Raw genomic sequence first — 21,203 nt, forward strand, 5'->3', positions numbered from 1 at the left:
ATGTAAAGCTCCATGCCAAGATCTGCAGCACCCCGCATCGAGGTCACAGGATCAAGAAGGTCACTCTCAGGGGTAATGACCATACCCGGGGTTGCGGCGTCCAAGGGTTATCCAGTTCAAATGATATAAAAACACACATAAATTGCAGTAGACTGGTCATCACAGGTCCAGACAAATGAGAAAGTCCTTAAGGAAAAGGACATGATAGTCCAGTAGAATTCAGTGTCGTGAACGATGATCAAAAGATTCCCCAACCGAAGAACCGAAGTGCAGAAGAAAAATGATCCAGTCCCGAAATAGAGGACCACGTGATCACATGTAGTGTGAACAACATGTATATCCCCATGGTGATCCAAGAAATGTGAAGCCACAGAAGTAAGAATCTTCTCCTCATCAGCCCGGTCCCGGGCGGCCAGGTTGATGTTGGACATGTGCTGCTGGATTCGTTTTCGCAATTCCTGTGAGGTCTGTCCCACATATATTCGCCATTTATGAAATTATCCTTTCCCAACATGTACGGACAAACATTGCACTGGCCACAGGGATGTGTGCCTTTGAGTTTGATGCCTCTGTTCAATCCCCGTGTTGGACGCTGGAAGTGACTACAGACAAGCTTGTCCTTGAGTGAGGGTGCTTTACGGGCAATAATTCTCGGTTTTTCATCCATGTGTGGTATCAGTCTACGATCAGAGGTGAGCAGGAACCAATGGTTCTCCAAGATCTTATACAATGCTGGCCATTGATTATTATAGCGTGTGATCAAATGCACCCTGCCATCCCTGATTTTTGGTTTTGGGGTGAATAATTGCATCCGGTCAGCATTTTTGGCTTCTTCATATGATCGTGTGATGAGTTTCCTATTAATTATCATTATTTTGATATTTCTTTTGGTGTGTTCTTGAAATTAATCTATTCCTTTCCTGACATTTTTCTTATGCCCTTTATTTTCAGAGCAACACTTGTTCCTTATTCTCTATTTCAATTCTTGGTCTCTCTCTGACTCTGATACACTGTTTTTTATAATTTATGCGCCAAGTCTGGTGCAAAAGGCCTGCTCTTGTTGTCCTTTTTCCTCCGTGTACATCTGCAGTTCCCCCCGTCGCCGTCACACGCCGGGATCTACGTCACTTCCGACCATTGACACGCAGTGGGAACCCTGCGAGCCGGCGCGTGCTGCTACTTCCGGTCTTTGGAACGCAGCGCGGGCCGGCTTGGATGGGCGCATGCGCGAACGGCACATCCGGACGCCGTTCGCTTCCCACAACGGACCCACACCTGTATTATGGGAGACTTCCCCATTCGCCTCTATGTCGCTCCACGACAGTGAGGTAGTTACCGCCCCCTTCTTCCATCTGGTATCCCTGCACAGGTACAAGGCATTACTTGATTATTTGATACATATATATTTGATGATTGCTATTGGGAACCAGGCACTCCTGAGGAAGCCAGCAAGCCTGGCGATACGCGTGGGGCTTTCTTTCTGACCGCCACAGACACCCCCCATCATGCTAATACCATGATAAGTATTTATTAACTCTTATTCATTGTTGATGGATCTCATGCACTTTATATTATGATATGCTGATGGATGTGGGGGTTCATACATGAAATTGTGGTGATTCAGATGGGCATGCGCCGATACACGGCTTACATGGCCCGGATTTGTTGTATACAACGATTTTAAACTTTTTTATGCTGTGTCTGTTACCCAAATAAACTTGTACATTTTTGTAGATGTGCGGCTCCTGTTTCGGTATTCTTTCTTCTCTTTTGCTACATTGTGCTTTATATACCGAGGGCCGGCACTCTTTCTTTTGACTTTCGGATGTGCCCCTATTTTTCTTTGATTGCACAATCATTAACAGTGATCATTAAGATGATAATACCCCTTTAAGGGGGTTTAATGGGTCATTTGCTCCCAGCACCAGAGAAGGAGGGGTGGACCCTACCCATAGGCGGGGAGGGGAGCGGCCAGCTACAGGTCATAAGCCCATGCAAGCCAGAAGGCGGGGTGTTTCTCTGAAAGGAAACGAGGGGGGGGGGGGGGGGGGGGGGGTCACATCGTGCAATGTGTTTGGAGGGACCTGCAACCGTCTGACATCACTGCCTCCGACGTGAATACAGCCAAGAACTCATCACTACCCAAAAGGACTTATATCTGGTAAACTGACTTCTTGTTCTGCTTAACCCTGTTGTACCTATATCACCTGTATCTGTAACCTCAGACCACTGTATATATTCTGTGTGTATATTGTGTCATCTAGTGTGCCATTAAGGCGATTAAATATATAATTTAACCTTGCGCTTTCTTGTATCTCGATCACAAATCCCCCACGTCCGTGTTTTGGCCTAGTTATAAGCTACCGTGGGTTGGTTTCTCACCCTATATAATCCCGTTAGCGGACCGGACTTATATCAAAACGAGAAGCTGGTGGCAGATACCCAGGCTGAGACAGTGCTGTTTTCACTGCGGTAGTGAAAAGGCTCTCAGCTTGTTGCCTCTGTGCCCACGTGGACAGGAGGTGTCTGTGTAAACTGTACCAGCCTGACCTTAACTGCTCCTCTGGATGATGTAACGTCACGCTTTGGTAACCCGTAACCATACCGAGTCTCGTGAGCTCGACATGTAACGTCAAGCAGGCACAAGGTGTGGTATTAGGCTGCTTTCACACTAGCGTTCGGGTTTCCGTTCGTGAGCTCCGTTTGAAGGAGCTCACGAGCGGACCCGAACGCAGCCGTCCAGCCCTGATGCAGTCTGAATGGAGGCGGATCCGCTCAGACTGCATCAGTCTGGCGGCGTTCAGCCTCCGCTCCGCTCGCCTCCGCACGGACAGGCGGACAGCTGAACGCTGCTTGCAGCGTTCGGGTGTCCGCCTGGCCGTGCGGAGGCGTGCGGATCCGTCCAGACTTACAATGTAAGTCAATGGGGACGGATCCGTTTGAAGATGCCACAATGTGGCTCAATCTTCAAGCGGATCCGTCCCCCATTGACTTTACATTGAAAGTCTGGACGGATCCGTCCCAGGCTATTTTCACACTTAGCTTTTTTTAGCTAATATAATGCAGACGGATCCGTTCTGAACGGAGCCTCCGTCTGCATTATTATGGGCGGATCCGTTCAGAACGGATCCGCCCGAACGCTAGTGTGAAAGTAGCCTAAGTCACACCACCTCACAGGTGTGGCATATCAAGGTGCTGATTAGATAGCATGAATATTGCACACAGTCTGCAAAGGCGTTTCGGAGAAAGTATAAATTAACTTTTACCGGTAATTGGATTTTCCAATAACTTCCACAACTACACTGACAGGACGGTGTCCCCCAGGACAGGAAAAAACGTAGGAGCAATTTAAAAAGGCCTCCTTTCCCTTACCTCACCAGTCAGTAAGAGTACTTGAAGATACAAAAAGAAAATTGTATTAAATTACATCATTTGACAATATAAGAAGCATAATACTTGCAGAAATCAATAAACATACATTTCAATTTGTGGAGGTTACTGGAAAATCCAATTACCGGTAAGTATAATTTATACTTTTCCCCGACACCTCCACAATGGCACTGACAGGAGGATTAGAAGAGTAATCTACTAGGGCGGGACAACATCGGCAAGACCTCTACGCCCAAAGGATAAATCCAGATTATTTTGGACATCTAGTTTATAGTGATTGTAGAAAGTCATGGGACTCGCCCAGGTGGCCGCTTTACAAATCTGGTCTAAAGAGACAGAGGCAGATTCTGCCCAGGAGGATGATAAAACTGCCCTAGTGGAGTGGGCTCTTATTCCTACAGGAGGTAAAAGGTATTTCTTGATGTAAGCAGTGGAGATGACATCCCAAATCCACCTGGCTATGGTAGACTTGCTGGCAGCTTTTCCTTTATTGGCCCCCTGGTGTTGAAGGAAAAGTTGGGCCGATCATCTAAACGCCTCCGTGGCTGTTAGATAGGCCAACACAGATCTTCTTACACCCAGGTTCTGAAATGTCTTTTTTCAGAGGAAGGATGTGGGCAAAAGGATGGCAGCGAGATTTCTTGACCACAATGGAAGGAGGAGATGACTTTAGGAAGAAATGAGGGACAGTGCCTTAGAATTAGAAGATTGTCTAGAATAGACAAATAGGGAGTCTTACAAGAGAAGTCCTGTATCTCCCCAATTCTTCTGGCAGTGGTTATTGCCACTAAGAATACTGTCTTGTAAGTTAATAGTTTGAGAGATTTCATCCACCGGTTCAAATGGAGGCCCCATTAAGACAGAGGACTAGACTCAGATCCTAAAGGTGGAACCATGAAACGAACAGTCGGAATCTTTCTGGTAGCCCCCCTGGATAAAGCGTTTAATAAGAGGGCAATTGGCCAGTCTTTAATCCAGAAAGGCACTGAGGGCAGATATCTGAACCTTTAGAGTGGAAGGACGAAGACCTTTGTTTAGACCTGCTTGCAGGAACTCTAGAATTTAAGGGATGTCAAGATAGAGACTTTTTAATTTTTAGTTTTATTGAAGTTTAATAAAGAGGCACGGTCATTACAATATGACTGATGTATCCCTCGCAGGGGAGCTTCGACCTTTATCACATAACAGTAAAAGGTAATTGCTTTGTACATACATTTAGCAAATTCCACAACGGAATCCCTGTCAAGGCTAATTAAAGAAGAAGAAAAAAAAAAAAAAAAAAGTGTCCGGAACACAAGAGTCAGAGTTTCATTGAGCTGCTGGCGGACAAGTGTCATCCGACGCTGAATACATATGTAATGGATGTAAGGACAGAGGGGGAAGAGCACCACTCTCCCCATACTTTTTGAAACTTCTGAGGGCACTTCCTGTGTATAAAAACGAAGTTTCCCATGGAGACTGCATGGTTAACCAACGCTTTCCACTGGCCTATTGTGGGTGATCTATCTGCCATCCACCTCAGGGCTATGGCCTTCCTGGCATAGAATAGAGCCTCCCCCAGGAAAATCCTCTGATAATGCGGCCACTTCTCCTCGTCCAATATTCCAAGGACACACCGATACCAGGATGGGAACCATAGTGGACAGAACATCCACCACTCTCCTACAAAAAGCCTGTAAGTGCTCACACTCCCACATCAAATGCCAGAAGTCCACTCCAGGAGTATGACACCTACTGTGGGTTAGCCTGCCCATTTTATAAAGTCTAGTGGGAGACAGGTAGCTTCTGTGCAGTATATACAGCTGAATCAGTCTATTATTGATAGAAGGGGAAACCCTAGTGGGGGTCAACAAAGCCTCCTCCCAATCCTCTGCAGATAGTGACGGTATGGAAACTTTCCATCTATTCTCCACCACAAGGGACTGAAGCAACATACGATTGCCAAGGAGATGTGTATACAGCACAGAAATGACTCCCCTAGGTCCCCGAGATCTTAGTACTCTGATACTCTTAGTACTCAAAGGGAATTTGGAGATGCCGCGACCCCCCCCCCCCCCCCTTCCCCACCAAACTGAGCCCTAAGGGCATGACACAGCTGAAGATAGTGGAAAAATAGAGTGCAAGGCATCCCAAACCTCTCCTGAATCTGCTGGAAGGAGCGCAGGACCCCCCCCCCCCCCCCTCATAAAAGGTCCTCAAGGGTTAGTACCCCATGTTGTCCCCATACAGCTGTACCCTCTAGGGCTGCTAAATGTGCAAACATGGGATTATCCCAAAGTGGGACGACGTCAGGCACGTCCTTAAGTGTGTAATTTAGCAGCATTCCATACTTAATTAGCCAGTTTATGTATAGGTAGCAATCCCCTAGGCAATGAACGCAGGTTTTCCAATACTGGCCATAGGGTGGACATGTGAAGATACTCCCGTAGACAATACTCCGCACCAGATAATTCTCCCGGTGACATCCATGAAGATAAATACTTCAGCTGGCTAGCAATGTAGTATAGGAAGAAATCAGGCAAGGCGGCTCCTCCCTGTAATTTGGACCTCCGCAGCACACTAAGGGAAAGCTTTCTTCTAGCATTCTCCCCGACAAAAGCAGCAGTCATGGAGTGTAGTCGATCAAAGGCAGCTCTAGGGACAGGCACACAAGCATGTGCTAGAAGGTACAGGCCCTTCGGAAGTAGTATCATCTTGACTAAATTTATTCTTCCACGTTTTGAACTCAATAAATAGAGATTCTAGGGGGGCTATATTTTTGGCGAGTGACATGCAAGGGTCTTTGGTGATTACAATACCCTAATATTTGAAATGATCAGCCACTGGCAGATTATGGAGCCGTGGCGGCCAGTCATGTGACCATAGGGGCATGATGGCCGATTTCATCCAGTTTATGTGTAAGCCCGAGTAAGTGCCGAATTTCTATTACATCTATTGCACCTGGAAGTGTGCTTTCAGGCTCACCCATAAAACAGGAGGAGATCATCAGCATGCAGGCCTATTCATTCCTCTCTGCTACCTATAGTTACTCCCAAAAAGGACCTATCCTGTCTTATCCTCAGGGCCAGATGTTCTATCGCCACTGCAAATAGCAGTGGAGACAAGGGGCAACCCTGCCTGGTTCCTCTGTAAAGAGTAAATGACTCAGACTGCGTCCCATTAACTAGGATATTAGCTGTAGGTTTCTGATATTTTTATCCATCTTATAAATTTAGGACCGAACACAAAGCACCCCATAATCTCTAGCAGAAAGGGCCATTCAATAGAATTGTTGGCCTTGCCCGTGTCAAGGGATGCCAAAGCCCAATGCTTCTCTGCCGCCACTCCTATCTGGGCCACAACCTGCGCCCTTCTGACATAGTCAGTGATCGTTCTGCCAGGGATAAAGCCTGCCTGGTCCTTATGTACAATAGAGGTCATTACCTTATTTAGGCGAGTGGCAAGAAGCCTAGTTAGAATATTGTAATTCAGATTCAATAATGAAATCAGCCTGTAGGAGCCGCATTCAACCAGATTTTTATCTGGTTTCAGAACAACAATGGTGGCGTCATAAGGAATTGGGAAGTTGATGCTGCCGAGTATAATTTAAGGAGTTGAGGCCCTAGAATGTCATATTTAGAGTACACCTCCACAGGGAACCAGTCAGGTCCCGATGCTTTCCCAGCGGGCAGCTCCTTCACAGCCAGCTGAATTTCCTCCAGTGTTATATCTTCATCTAGCAGGTTCCTGTCCTCCGGACTCAGCCGAGGGTGGAGGACCTCTGATAGGTACTCTCGCAGCTCCCCAGCATTATATTTCACTGCAGAGCTGTAAAGAGTCTGATAGAAGCCCCTAAAGCTGTTCAGGATGCCATCCACTGAATCTACAATCAGGCCCTCAGGCGTCTGTATACGTGTGACAGGGGGAGACATATGGTTGGTTCTAGCTCTGTGGGCAAGAAGCCTTCCAGCCCGATCTCCAGACTCTAAGGACTGCCGTTTCAAAAAGAACAACCTGCGCTCACTTTTTTCTTTTAGATGAATCAAGTATGATCTACCTCTAGCGATCCACTTGCTTCTGTTCGCCTCTGAAGGGTCAAGATCAGTGAAGATAGCAGTATTACCCAGAATGAAATCTATTTAGATAGAGCGCCTCTAGCAGGCGTGAAACAGGCGTATTCTCTCTGGTGCGGATGTCTGAGTCTCCACATGTCCAGCCAACCCATCTTTGCAGTAATTCTATACAGGGTAGTAATAGGAGAAGAACCGTCAACCCTCTCCCCCGCTTGATGAAATCTGTCCAGGCTCTCCTGCATCACCATATTAAAATCCCCCATGCATCGCAATCGGGCATTAGGGTATGGAGCAATAAAGCCCAATGTCATCTGGAGCAAGGAGAGATTAGCCGGGGGAGGGTTGTACAGGTTTACTACATAAGGAGCATTATTAATAAACCCATATACAAATATGTACTGTCCCTCTGAGTCTACCACTGATTGGGCCACTCCTCTGGAATGTGAGGTGCCATATGCTTCCAATGACCACTGAACCCACGGTTTGATAATTCTCCTCCCAGTATCGGGTGTCATGCGAGTTTCTTGCAGACCTAAAATATGTGGGCTATATCTCCTTATATGTGAGAATACAGCAATCCTTTTGTTCGGTGCACCCAAAACTCACGTTCCAGGACATCACGGTCAGGGACTCCATGGATAATACGCGAGATCCCTATCCATACACAGCAACACCTTCTATCGTGAGGAACAAATGCCCCCGTTCATCTCTGGCAATTTCCACTCCCTCTCACCCGAGTAATGAGTATTGGTAATCCATGCCTTCAACACAAAAAGTAGCATATAACTTTGTATACAATCAACTATCAACCAGGAATATACATAAAGTGCAAGCACAACTCTAGTCTGCACCAAGGTTAATTGTTCGGGGACCTGCATAGTGTAGAAGATGGTAAGCCCATGCAGGTAGCCAAACGTTCCCAAACTTACATAATATCAAGCTGTAGGGGCAGTTAAGTAGAGATGGGCATGAAACATTTAGAAAAGCCCCCCCCCCCCCAGTAAACAAGAGTTAAACACGACTGTCAAACAGATGAGCCGCAAGGCCTGGGAAGTAAAGTGTCCCAATATATGCAAAGGATATGCGTATAAATCGGCAACATGGCGCCGCAATGGCGCACTGCAGCAACTGATTATATACTTTATATACTTGCAGTGCTGTCCGGCAAGAAGTATCAGCGAGGTCTTGGGCGCCTAGAGATCCAGTCCTCCTCTTCTTTAGGATCAGTGAAGAAGACCGAACAATCGCCATCTGCAACACGGAGGCGTGCAGGGTAGGCCATTGAATACTGCAGATTCAATTCTCGAAGGCTTCTTTTGACAGAGGTGAAAGTAGCCCTCTTCTGAAGCTCAGCAGAAAAATCAGGGAAAAGCGATACATTCGCGTTGTCATGCTTTATCTCCCCCTTGCTTCTTGCTTGGCTGAGTATAAGGTCGCGATCCTTCCAGTTGAGCAAGTAGGCAAGTGGCGGGGCTCCCGGTGGAGGGGGTCTGGCGGGAACCCGATGAGCTCTCTTAACAGCATAAGCAGCGGAACATGTGGCTCCAGGGAACTGTGCTTTAAACCACTGTTCTAAGAAGTTAGCTGGGTCTCGACCTTCTGCTCTCTCCGGGATGCCTAGAATCCGCACATTGTTGCACGGAGCCCGGTTCTCCAGGTCGTTGCACTTCTGGCGCCACAAGCTGACAGACCTTTCCACATCTTGCAGTCTATTATTAAGTGGTCTCGTAAGATCCTCCAGAGCAGAGACTCGGTCCTCGGTCTGGCGCACCCTCTCTGAGCTGTTGCACATCCTGCCTTAGGAGACCCAGGTCCACCCGTACCTCTTCGATATTGCAAGTGAGAGAAGATTGACAAGATGATATCGCTATTAGGAGCTGGTCAGAGACAGCCTTCAGGGCGAGTTCAGGGTATCCTCAGGCTCCACATGCTGTGCAGCCTGGCCTCACGTAAGGCTAGTTTCACACTAGCGTTCGGCTGTCCGCTCGTGAGCTCCGTTTGAAGGGGCTCACGAGCGGACCCGAACGCTTCCGTCCAGCCCTGATGCAGTCTGAATGGATGCGGATCCGCTCAGACTGCATCAGTCTGGCGGCGTTCAGCCTCCGCTCAGCAGGCGGACACCTGAACGCTGCTTGCAGCGTTCGGGTGTCCGCCTGGCCAAGCGGAGGCGTGCGGATCCGTCCAGACTTACAATGGAAGTCAATGGGGACGGATCCGTTTGAAGATGCCACAATATGGCTCAATCTTCAAACGGATCCGTTCCCTTATTGACTTTCAATGTAAAAGTCTGGACGGATCCGCTCAGGCAAATTTCACACTTAGCTTTTTTTTGCCAATATAATGCAGACGGATCCGTTCTGAACGGAGCCACCGTCTGCATTAATATGATCGGATCCGTTCAGAACAGATCCGATCGAACGCTAGTGTGAAAGTAGCCTAACTGCCACGCGAGGAGTGGCGGGAGCTCCGGCGCCATGTTGACTCTCCTGCCAAGCATATTCTTTAAGTTTATCAGCCGCAGATTGCGCCTTGCTAGGACCCATCTCGGGCTTCCTCCTTCTACTTTGTACTTGCCACTTGGAGTTTGGAGTAGACAGCTTTGCAGTATAAGTCAGGATATTATACAGGGAACGGAGCGGCTCCTAAGTGCGTGCGCGCACATCGGCAGTCAGCCACACCCCCCCAGAGACAATTTTTTTTAAAAGGTCTGGAAGGCTTTCCAGGTTCTTAAGCATATTTGAGGTAATTGGTTTGCGGCTCAGCATGAGTGTAGCAACCAGCTCATCTGACAAACCTTTCTCTTTTAGCGCTGACCGTTCAATTTCCAGACCGTCAGGTCCAGTTGTTTTAAGCTTGGATGCCACATGGGACCCTGATGAAGAAGGTCCGTGTTCTGTGGTAATGTCCAGTAAATCCCCTCTGACAGTTTCAGCAGTAGAGAAAACCAAGCTCTCCTTGGCCAGTAAGGTGCGATGAGGATCACACAAGCTCGTTCTTCCTCCATTTTCATCAGCGTTCTCTGTATTAGGCTAAAGGAGGGAGGGGGATGCATACAATAGAGTGCTCGGCCAAGGTTGGGCCAGAGCATCTAACCAGAACGGCTGGCCCTGCCCGGAGACTGAGCAGAACTTTTTGGTTTGTTTGTTTTCCCTTGTGGCAAATAAGTCTATTTCCGGACAGCCCCATTTTTCGCAGATCTTTTTTGAATACTTGGGGATCTAAGGACCAGTCTCCTTCTTGGACTGTTGTCCGGCTATAAAAAGGCAGAAGCTAATTCTCCCTCATCAAATTAAAAGGGGGAACATCAGAGGTGTGGGATCTCTGTGAGGTTGATGGCCGTGGTGACTGAGGAGCCATTTTTAAAAACAGCGGAATTAACTTCCTCCTTTATAATTGCTCTCAGACTCCAGGAGAGATGGCGATTCCTCAGATACTATCTTTTCTGTGCACTTTTGACATAAAGCTTTGTTGCTCTTTGAAGCGAAGGACTTTTTACAAATGACGCATTTTCAGCGACCCACTTCGCTGGCTTGTGAGTCATGGTCTCCGTGCCCTAAAAGGGAGACATAGGGGTAATAAGACCATGAGACACCATATTATAACCAGGGCCACCACCTCACCAGATGTGAACATAAGTACCCAATATAAAGGTCATTATTCTAAAACATCTGTGCACAAATAATAAAACATTTTTTTCTCCCTTGGGGAGGAGGCTTACCGGGCTATGGGCAGAGGCAGGATCACCAGGCTTCCTGGCGGTATCTTCTCCAGACACAGGCATGCTGAAACGCCAGGTGAGTGAGAGCTGGATGGCCGGCTGTGATCAAACGCCAGCATATCAGCTCCTCATCTTTAACCCGGAAGTGACGCTGAAATCTTGCGAGATTCTCTTGGCCAAGGAGAATCTCGCCTGGTGATCTGAAATGCTGTGCGATTTTCACATGCGCACAGGACTTATGAAGCCCGGGGATGCCGCTTACTCCAGAGACCGGAAAGGGCGGCACACGCGACTGCAGGGGACCCATCTCCTGGACCAGCCCTCCCAACACATAGGGAATAGATCCAGGCTGGGAGCAATAGATCTTCCTGGCACTGCAGGAGCGCTCCTACGACCCGAGGACAGGAAACAATGACTGGTGAGGTAAGGGGGAGGAGGCCTTTTTAAATTGTTGCTCCTATGTTGTTTCCTGTCCTGGGGGCAGGGATACCCTCCTGTCAGTGCCGTTGTGGAGGTGACGGGGAAAAATTAACATTCATTGCACGGGCAACAGCTCTGGTAGACATTCCTGCAGTCAGCATACCAACTGCACGCTCCCTCAAACGTTGCAACATCTGTGGCATTGTGCTGTGTGATCAAACTGCACATTTCAGAGTGGCTTTTATTGTGGGCAGTCTAAGGCACACCTGTGCAATATTCATGCCGTCTAATAAGCACCTTGATACACCTGTGATGTGGGATGGAATATTTCGACAAAAGGACAAGTGCTCACTAACATAGTTTTAGATAGATTTGTGAATAATATTTGAGTAATGGGTCTTCTGTGTATGTAGAAAATGTTTCAGATCTTTGAGTTCAGCTCATGCAAAATAGGAGCAAAACCAAAAGTGTCGTGTTTATATTTTTGTTCAGTGTATAAAAACTCCATTTGGAGGCATGATGGTAATACCTTTGGAGAGCGTTGGCAATGTATGCACCAAAGACCCCTAATATTTGAATATTCCAATTATAGCTGAGGGAGCGTGTCTGTTTTTTTTTTTGTTTTTTTTCTTTGTTTCGAGAGCATTTTAAACCGTACAATGAAGGTTATATTTTAAAATGTATTGGCCAGAAATAGAATCATATAGCCCTTGTCTATTAACCTCTACAATTTTGAAATATCCTGGGCCACCTGTCGGTTCTTTTGCCTTCAGTATCTATAGGGGGAACTACCGTTAAATGCACTGTGTAAACGGTGCTTTATTTTCAGGTGACATATTATGCAACATGACTGTATTCAGGCACACCGTGTATGTTGCCATTATAGTCGGGGTGCAACTTGTGGCACTAAGAAGAATTTGTGCGAATATAAAAGGTGCATGCGTGTTAGTTAAGCGAAAAAGCTGAGGACATCTGGGCGGTAAACTCTGCAGAAAAGTTGTGTAAGGCAGAAGTCATCATAGTGGTCTGAACTAGATAGAAAGATAAAGAAAACATCTTCAACCATAAGATCCCTAAATGTAAAATGTTTATTTAGCCACTAACTCTGTCTGATCAGTGCTGTAGTCACACGTATGGTTTCCAGCATGAGGATGGGTGGTAGCACTCTTTTGTGAAGCTACAGCTCCCAGCATATATGGCAAGGGCTAACCGGACTATGCAAAATATATATCTGTATTAAGATTGGTTCCAAATGCCATATCTATGGACCGAGCTTAGTTCTCAGTGCTGTATGTATGGACAGATGTAAACCCCTTTCAACATTACCTGTGTATTCTTTTCTCCATTAAATTAAAAGAATATCTTTTGCCATCAATACGGGAGTAGGGAAGTCATCATACACATTAGATGGTCAGCCAAACATACCAAAATCTCTGGGAATCACACGATACGCATCCACTGTGCGGCCTGCTTTAGCTTTCAACAAGCACAAACCCATCTTGCCCTTACTATCCACGACCCAATGAAATAAATGAACCCTTGGCAAATAAGATTTCTCAAGAGTATCAATGTCCTTTCTGAAACATGCAAATGATGCCGGGAAGGCCGAGTGTACATGGGTGGTTGACAGCAGCTAGAAAGGGTATGGCCTGCATTGGAGCTAAATATTTCCACAACCTTGCCTGCCTTCCACTAGGCATCATGCAGATAACTAAAGAACTGGTCAAACTGGAATCAGAGAAACAAAGTCCAAAAGACACAGCACAGAATTGCAATGCAGATATCAAATTTAGGCAAAAGGTCACCACTATGTAACAAGAACATGGTGAAGATCATTACCTTTCAGTAGATGAGTGACACTAACTGCTTGTTCACATGACCGTTGCCATATTGTGGCCCGCAATACACAGGTCGTGTGCATTCCGCATCACGGATGCGAACCTATTCACTTGAAAGGGTCCGCAAATCCGGAGATGTGGTACGGATGTGGTACGGAACAGAACCAACACTACGGAGTGCTTCCGTGGGTTCCGTTCCGTGCCTCCGCACTGCAAAAAGATAGAACTTGCTCTCTATTTTTGCAGAACGGACGGATCACTCAAATGGGGTCCCGATCCGCATGCGGCAGCCCCATGGCCAGTGCATTGCAGACTGCAATTTGCGGTACACAGCACGGGTACGTAGCGGCAACAGTCGTGTGAACAAGCCCTAAAAGGGAAAAAGGCTGGGGCACAGGGTTGCCAACCAGAATTTTTTTTCTGGACAACTTATCCCAAAGTCATGGACACCCTACATTTTTTTTATGGACAAATTGGAAAACCATAATGAACGATAAAGACAAGTAATAAATGTCTATAGCTCAAGTCAACCATTTTTACAGACGGGCCAGAAATTTCTGGACGGTTGGCAACCCTGCTGGAGCATTGCACACAAACATTATCCATAATGCCCGAGCACGTACGACCGCTTCCTTCAAATAAGAATATTCATTGTGGGCACAATGGCTCATCTATCACAAGTACGTTTTGAGCAAGTTCTTGACATGATTTTAGTTTATATACATGTCATATGCAACATATTACTGTTGTTCCATGGTTATTAGACCCGACAACTAGATAATGTCAGACCATGTTGTCCAATCCAAGTAGTCTGATAAGTTAGGGTACTTTAACCTTTGCGTTTTTCTTTTCCGGCATAGAGTTCCGTCCTACGGGTCTATACCAGAAAAGAGCTAATCAGTTTTATCCCCATGCATTCTGAATGGAGAGCATTCCGTTCAGTCTTTTAGACTGATCAGGCAAAAGATAAAACCGTAGCATGCTGCGGTTTTATCTCTGGCCCAAAAAAACGGAAGACTTGCCTGAACGCCGGATCCGGCATGTATTAGTGCCGGAACAGACATTCAAAAATATCGGATTAGTACTTCTGGTCTGCGCAGACCTATAAAAATGTGAAAAAAAATAAATAAATGCTGAATCAGTTTTGCCGGAAGACATATATGGTATTTCTATACATTTTTCTTACTGATCAGGCATTTTTCAGACTGATCAGTTTTACAAATGCCATCAGTTGGCATACGTTTTGCCGGATCCAGCAGGCAGTTGCAGCAGAGTGATCCTGCAAGCAGTTCCGTCGCCGGAAGTGTGAAAATAGCCTTAAGAAGCTTAACCACAGGAGATACAGAAAGTCCAAACTGAAGAACAGTGAAACCTGTCCAACAGACCACCTCATATTGAGAAGACACCTTCATTATCCAGAACAGATTTCCTATGATGCATTTTCAGTTCCACCATACTGTATGTTATGTCTACTGGCCACCTTCTTTGAGAAGAACACCCACTAGAAGACCCATTTTTAGTCTAAAAGTGGTTTCACTGTATTTGCAGATTAAAAAGGGAGAAAGAATTTAGCGTTTCGAAACAAATGATCAGCACTGGAGCAAGGAATATTAGGGTTTCATTGAGAGATAATGAGTGACATACCACATTACTGCAAGCACTACACTATAAGGACCTGTACTTACAAAAGTGGTCTCTGGCATTTATTTGCTCACTAAAGACATAAAAACTGCTTTTTTAAGCATTGTTTTTCTAAACAACTGCCTGGGCCTGGGCTAGAAGCCTGGGTACTGCCGAGGGTACCAGCACTTGACATCCCAGGAAGATTTATTGCATTCATCACAGAGAATGGGACAAGTGTGCATAGGTAGGAGGAGAATCTGTGGGAAGGGATGCTTGATGTACAGCAAATAGAGAAATTTAGAGGGGATCTTGCAGCCAGCACAGATCTGTGACGTGCTAGCTAGAAGGACAAGTAGCAGACCTGATGTTGCAGACTTGGCCCAGCGGTCGGATGAAAATAGGAGGCCATGTGGTAGATAACGCAATATAGATGGAGGACTCAAAATCCAGTGAAAACCAAAAGCATCAGACTTTTAGAAAGGGGTAAGGCAGTATACTTTTTTTGGTGGGGGGGGGGGGGGGGAATAAAACAAGTGCTGTCTGGAGTGCTGTCTGCATCTTTTGCGGCCCCATTGAAGTGAATGGGTCCGCACCCGAGCCGCAAAAGCTGCAGCTTGGATGCGGACCCGAACAACAGTCGCGTGCATGAGGCCCAAGGTACAACGCTGTGTCTCGTTGTGACACCACAGTACCTTCCTGAATCATGGTGGTATACACATGGCGCAGTTGTAGATATTGATAAAAGCTACGTCGTTGAATGCCATATTTCTCCTGAAAGCCGGTAAACGGTTTGAAAACTCCGCCTTCTACAGTTTCTATCTTATTTATACGGTATTTGAGGTGACATTGCGTCTGGAGGATCTGATGTATTTTAAGTTACCAGTATATTGAGGCCATTTACACTAGTACTGATCTTCTTAAAAAGAGTATTCCGATCTAGGACATTGATGGCTTATCAATAGGCTATGCCCTCAATGTCAGATATGTGCTGGTCCCACACCTGGGACTCTTATCCATCTCCAGAACAGGGCTTCCAAAGTGAAGGACAGCACACCATGCAAGCATGGCCACCTCTCCATTCACCGCTATGGCACTGCCAGAAACAGCAGAGCCAGTGCTTGGCATTTTAGAACAACTATAGTGGTAAATGGAGGGAGGCCGCACTTGCTCAGCTGATCTCCCTCTAATTTGGGGTCCCCATTCTGGAGATCAGAGCAGGTCCCAGTGATGGAACCCATACCTCTCCGACACTGATGGCGTACCTTAATGATAAGGAGGGGGCAGCAATTGGACAGTGGGCATCACAGGACTGTAACCATTGTATATTTGTAGCGCACATTGTGCATTTAAGGTGTGCACCATATTTACTGAAGAGTACCATATTTAATTCTGAAGAGTATTGCAGCACATATTTCAGAGCGTTTAATGCATTGAATTACAGCTTGCATTTAGCCGTGTGAACATGTCCCAAACTTCACCCACCTTGCGGATTTAAAGTGGCAGTCCGAGTTCAGAGCTGAACGCGGACATCCCTCTAGTTTCACCCCGGCAGCCCCCTGACTTGAGCATCAGAGCAGTTCATGCTCCGATGCTCTCCTTTGCCCTGTGCTAAATCATGCAGGGCAAAGGCATTTTTTGGAGATCCAGTGACGTATCGGGGCTCTCCATACGGCTGCCAGGAAGCCCGGTGACGTCACTGGCACTGATGGGCAGGATTTAGCGCTGCCCTAGCCAGTAAAACGGCTAGGACAGCGCTAAAGCCCGCCCATCAGAGCCGGTGACATCACTGAACACACTGCCGGGCGGAAGCTTCCTCCCGGCAGTGTGTTATGATAAACAAAAGAGCCTGTGCCCTGCGCGATTTAGCACAGGGCAAGGGAGCGCATCGGAGCATGAGATGCTAGCCTCAGGGGGGCTGCCTGGGTAAAAATAAGGGAATGTCCGGGTTCAGAGCTGAACCCGGACATATCTCCATTTTCACCCAGGCAGCCCCCCTGACACGAGCATTGGAGCAGTTCATGCTCCGATGCTCCCCTTTGCCCTGCGCTAAATCGCGCAGGGCAAAGGCATTTTTTGGAGATCCAGTGACATACCAGGGGCTCTCCATGCGGCTGCCAGAAAGCCCGGTGACGTCACTGCCACTGATGGGTGGGATTTAGCGCTGCCCTAGCCAGTAAAACGGCTAAGGCAGCGCTAAAGCCCGGCCATCAATGCTGGTGATGTCACCGAACACACTGCCGGGTGAAAACAAGAGCCCGTGCCCTGCGTGATCTAGCGCAGGGTAAGGAAGCGCATTGGAGCATGAGATGCGAGCCTCAGGGCGGCTGCCTGGGTGAAAATAAGGGAATGTCCGGGTTCAGCTCTGAACCCAGACAACCCCTTTAACGGTATACATTATGAATCCATAGTGCGTCAAGCAAAACACTACAGCAGTACTGCCTTGAATTAACATGTCTATCATCACGATCTCAGATTGCCAAGGGAGTAACAGGGCGGTATAATTGCTGAGTGAACTGTATTATGTGTGGAGAGTCTCATGCTTGGATCAGCAGAGAAAATACCCATGCATGAGGCTCTTCTGATTTTGCAAGTTCCATCACATTGCTTCTAGGGACAGATACAGGGTCATACAGAGGGACCACACACAGGTACACTCTATAAGCAGTCATACACACAACCAGATCCAGGATGCTGCACCACAGGGATAATTGGGTCACCGATACAATCCACAATCTGATGAAATAAATCACTTTTTGAGGGCCCCACCATCATAGCTCTTAGCGCCTGTCATCTCATCATTGGAATGGCTTATCTTACAAGCACCAATCTTTGGCTAGGATTGAAAAAAAATATTTAAAAAAAATAAACTTACCCAGAAAATACCATTTTCAAAGCTGCAAAACACTTTATTTGGAACCGCCTGATATATATATATATATATATATATATATATATATAGCGCAAGACGATGATCTATGGCCACGGGTGACCAGGACAGGGGCAGGCATACTGCTGTATGGGGGTCTCAGTACATACACCACACTGGTCTTCCATTTCACAACATTGGGGGGGGGCAGATCCAGGAAGTGAGGAGGAGAATGCGCCCAGCCCTGCAGCTTATCACACTGCATAACAAGCCCTCTACCAATACTGACATGGCCCCGATCCCTGACCCCCAGCACACAACACAATCATGGGGTCGTTACCTGGTTATAGCGAACATCTGGATTGGGGTTGGGGGCTGGAAGGGCTGCAGCAGAAAACCTGCCGATCTGGACGCCCAGAGGCACGTGCGACGCCCTGGCGCAGACTTTCCCCAGCACAGCTCTCAGCATGGTGCAGCCGATGCCTCGTCCACAGCCCGTCAGCAGAGGTCCAGCAGCCTGTCCGCAGCCCGTCAGCAGAAGTCCAACACAAGGAGTAAAGTTCTGCAAACTCCCGAAGGTTTTTCTAACAGCGCGGACCACGCCCCCTGTCACGGTGAGGAGAAGCTCGGGCCAATCACCGCGGACATCAGAGCTGAGCGCGACCAATAGGAATGCAGAAATAACCCCTCCTCCCCAGACAGCGCCTGACGCGAGGCAGAGCCCTGTGTGCAGGCAGCCTGGCTATGGACGTGGCCATGGTGTTATCGGTGTATGTGGTGGTCCTCTGCCAACTGACAGGCTGCCCCTCAGGCAGCACCATGCCTGAAGAGCTCAGCCTAGCTTTATGCACCCTTAGTGCTCTGCTCACAGTGGTTGTAACCGTACTGACCTGGAGAGTGAAGATAACAGGTCAAGTTTACCGCATAGTGTGCAGTGTAAAAAAATAAAAACCTTTATCAGAATTGCGTTTTTTCCCAATTCTACCCCATTTGGAATTTTCCCCCCGCTTCATACTACATGGTATGCAACCGCAAATGGTGCAATTAGAAAGTACAACTTGTCTCGCAAAAAAATAAGCCCTCATAAGGCTATGCGAGGAAAAATAAAAAAAAGGACTATGGGAAGGTGGGGAGTGAAAACCAAAAACGCAAAAATGGAAAATCCCAGGGTCCTTAGCCACCTCCGGACCGCCTAACGCAGATTCGCGTTCCAGAGGTGGCAGCTCTGCGCAGAGTCACACATATATGCGTCATCTCGCGAGAGCCGTGATTTCCTATGAACGCACGCACACAGGCGCGCGCGTTCACAGGATCGGAAGGTAAGCAAGTGGATCTCCAGCCTGCCAGCGGCGATCGTTCGCTGGCAGGCTGGAGATGTGATTTTTTTAACCCCTAACAGGTATATTAGATGCTGTTTTGATAACAGCGTCTAATATACCTGCTACCTGGTCCTCTGGTGGTCCCTTTTATTTGGATCGACCACCAGAGGACACAGGTAGCTGTGTAAAGTACCACAAAACACCACTACACTACACTACACCCCCCCCCCTGTCACTTATTAACCCCTTATGAACCCATGATCTCCCCATATAGACTCCCTGATCACCCCCCTGTCATTGATCACCCCCCTGTCATTGATCACCCCCCTGTAAGGCTCCATTCAGACGTCTGTATGATTTTTCCGGATCCACTGATACATGGATCGGATCCACAAAACACGTACGGATGTCTGAATGGAGCCTTACAGGGGGGTGATCAATGACAGGGGGTGATCACCCATATAGATTCCCTGATCACCCATATAGATTCCCTGATCACCCCCTGTCATTGATCACCCCCCTGTCATTGATCACCCCCTTGTAAGGCTCCATTCAGACGTCCGTATGATTTTTACGGATCCACGGATATATGGATCGGATCCGCAAAACACGTACGGACGTCTGAATGGAGCCTTACAGGGGGTGATCAATGACAGGGAGGTGATCACCCATAAAGATTCCCTGATCACCCCCCCGTAAGGCTCCATTCAGACGTCCATATGATTTTTACTGATCCACGGATACATGGATCGGATCCGCAAAACACATACGGACGTCTGAATGGAGCCTTACAGGGGGGTGATCAATGACAGGGGGGTGATCACCCATATAGACTCCCTGATCACCCCCCTGTCATTGATCACCCCCCTGTCATTGATCACCCCCCTGTAAGGCTCCATTCAGACGTCCGTATGATTTTTACGGATCCACGGATACATGGATCGGATCCACGGATACATGGATCGGATCCGCAAAACACGTACGGACGTCTGAATGGAGCCTTACAGGGGGGTGATCACCCATATAGATTCCCTGATCACCCCCCTGTCATTGATCACCCCCCTGTAAGGCTCCATTCAGACATCCGTATGATTTTTACGGATCCACGGATACATGGATCAGATCCGCAAAACACGTACGGATGTCTGAATGGAGCCTTACAGGGGGGTGATCAATGACAGAGAGGTGATCACCCATATAGATTCCCTGATCACCCCCCTGTAAGGCTCCATTCAGATGTCCGTATGATTTTTACGGATCCACGGATACATGGATCGGATCCGCAAAACACATACGGACGTCTGAATGGAGCCTTACAGGGGGGTGATCAGGGAGTCTATATGGGTGATCACCCCCCCTGTCATTGATCACCCCCCCTGTAAGGCTCCATTCAGACATTTTTTTGCCCCAAGTTAGCGGAATTTTTATTTTATTTTTCTTACAAAGTCTCATATTCCACTAACTTGTGTCAAAAAATAAAATCTCACATGAACTCACCATACCCCTCACGGAATCCAAATGCGTAAAATTTTATAGACATTTATATTCCAGACTTCATCTCACGCTTTAGGGCCCCTAAAATGCCAGGGCAGTATAAATACCCCACATGTGACCCCATTTCGGAAAGAAAACACCCCAAGGTATTCCGTGAGGGGCATATTGAGTCCATGAAAGATTGAAATTTTTGTCCCAAGTTAGCGGAAAGGGAGACTTTGTGAGGAAATACAAAAAAAATCTATTTCCGCTAACTTGTGCCAAAAAAAATAAAAAATTCTATGAACTCGCCATGCCCCTCATTGAATACCTTGGGGTGTCTTCTTTCCAAAATGGGGTCACATGTGGGGCATTTATACTGCCCTGGCATTTTAGGGGCCCGAAAGCGTGAGAAGAAGTCTGGGATCCAAATGTCTAAAAATGCCCTCCTAAAAGGAATTTGGGCCGCTTTGCGCATCTAGGCTGCAAAAAAGTGTCACACAT

At 47.3% G+C, this 21,203-nt stretch overlaps 1 protein-coding gene across 1 annotated transcript in view; it reads right to left on the reverse strand.

The window, feature by feature from the left end:
* Nucleotides 1–18,507, reverse strand: part of ALDH2 (aldehyde dehydrogenase 2 family member) — a 67,232-nt gene extending 48,725 nt beyond the window's left edge. The window contains exon 1 of the mRNA XM_044275778.1: nucleotides 18,248–18,507. Within this exon, the coding sequence (XP_044131713.1) occupies nucleotides 18,248–18,376 (129 nt within the window). The 5' untranslated portion in view covers nucleotides 18,377–18,507. The remainder of the gene's footprint in view (nucleotides 1–18,247) is intronic.
* Nucleotides 18,508–21,203: the final 2,696 nt, after the last annotated feature.

Source organism: Bufo gargarizans, chromosome 1, assembly GCF_014858855.1.
Source record: "Bufo gargarizans isolate SCDJY-AF-19 chromosome 1, ASM1485885v1, whole genome shotgun sequence".
Taxonomy (NCBI): domain Eukaryota; kingdom Metazoa; phylum Chordata; class Amphibia; order Anura; family Bufonidae; genus Bufo; species Bufo gargarizans.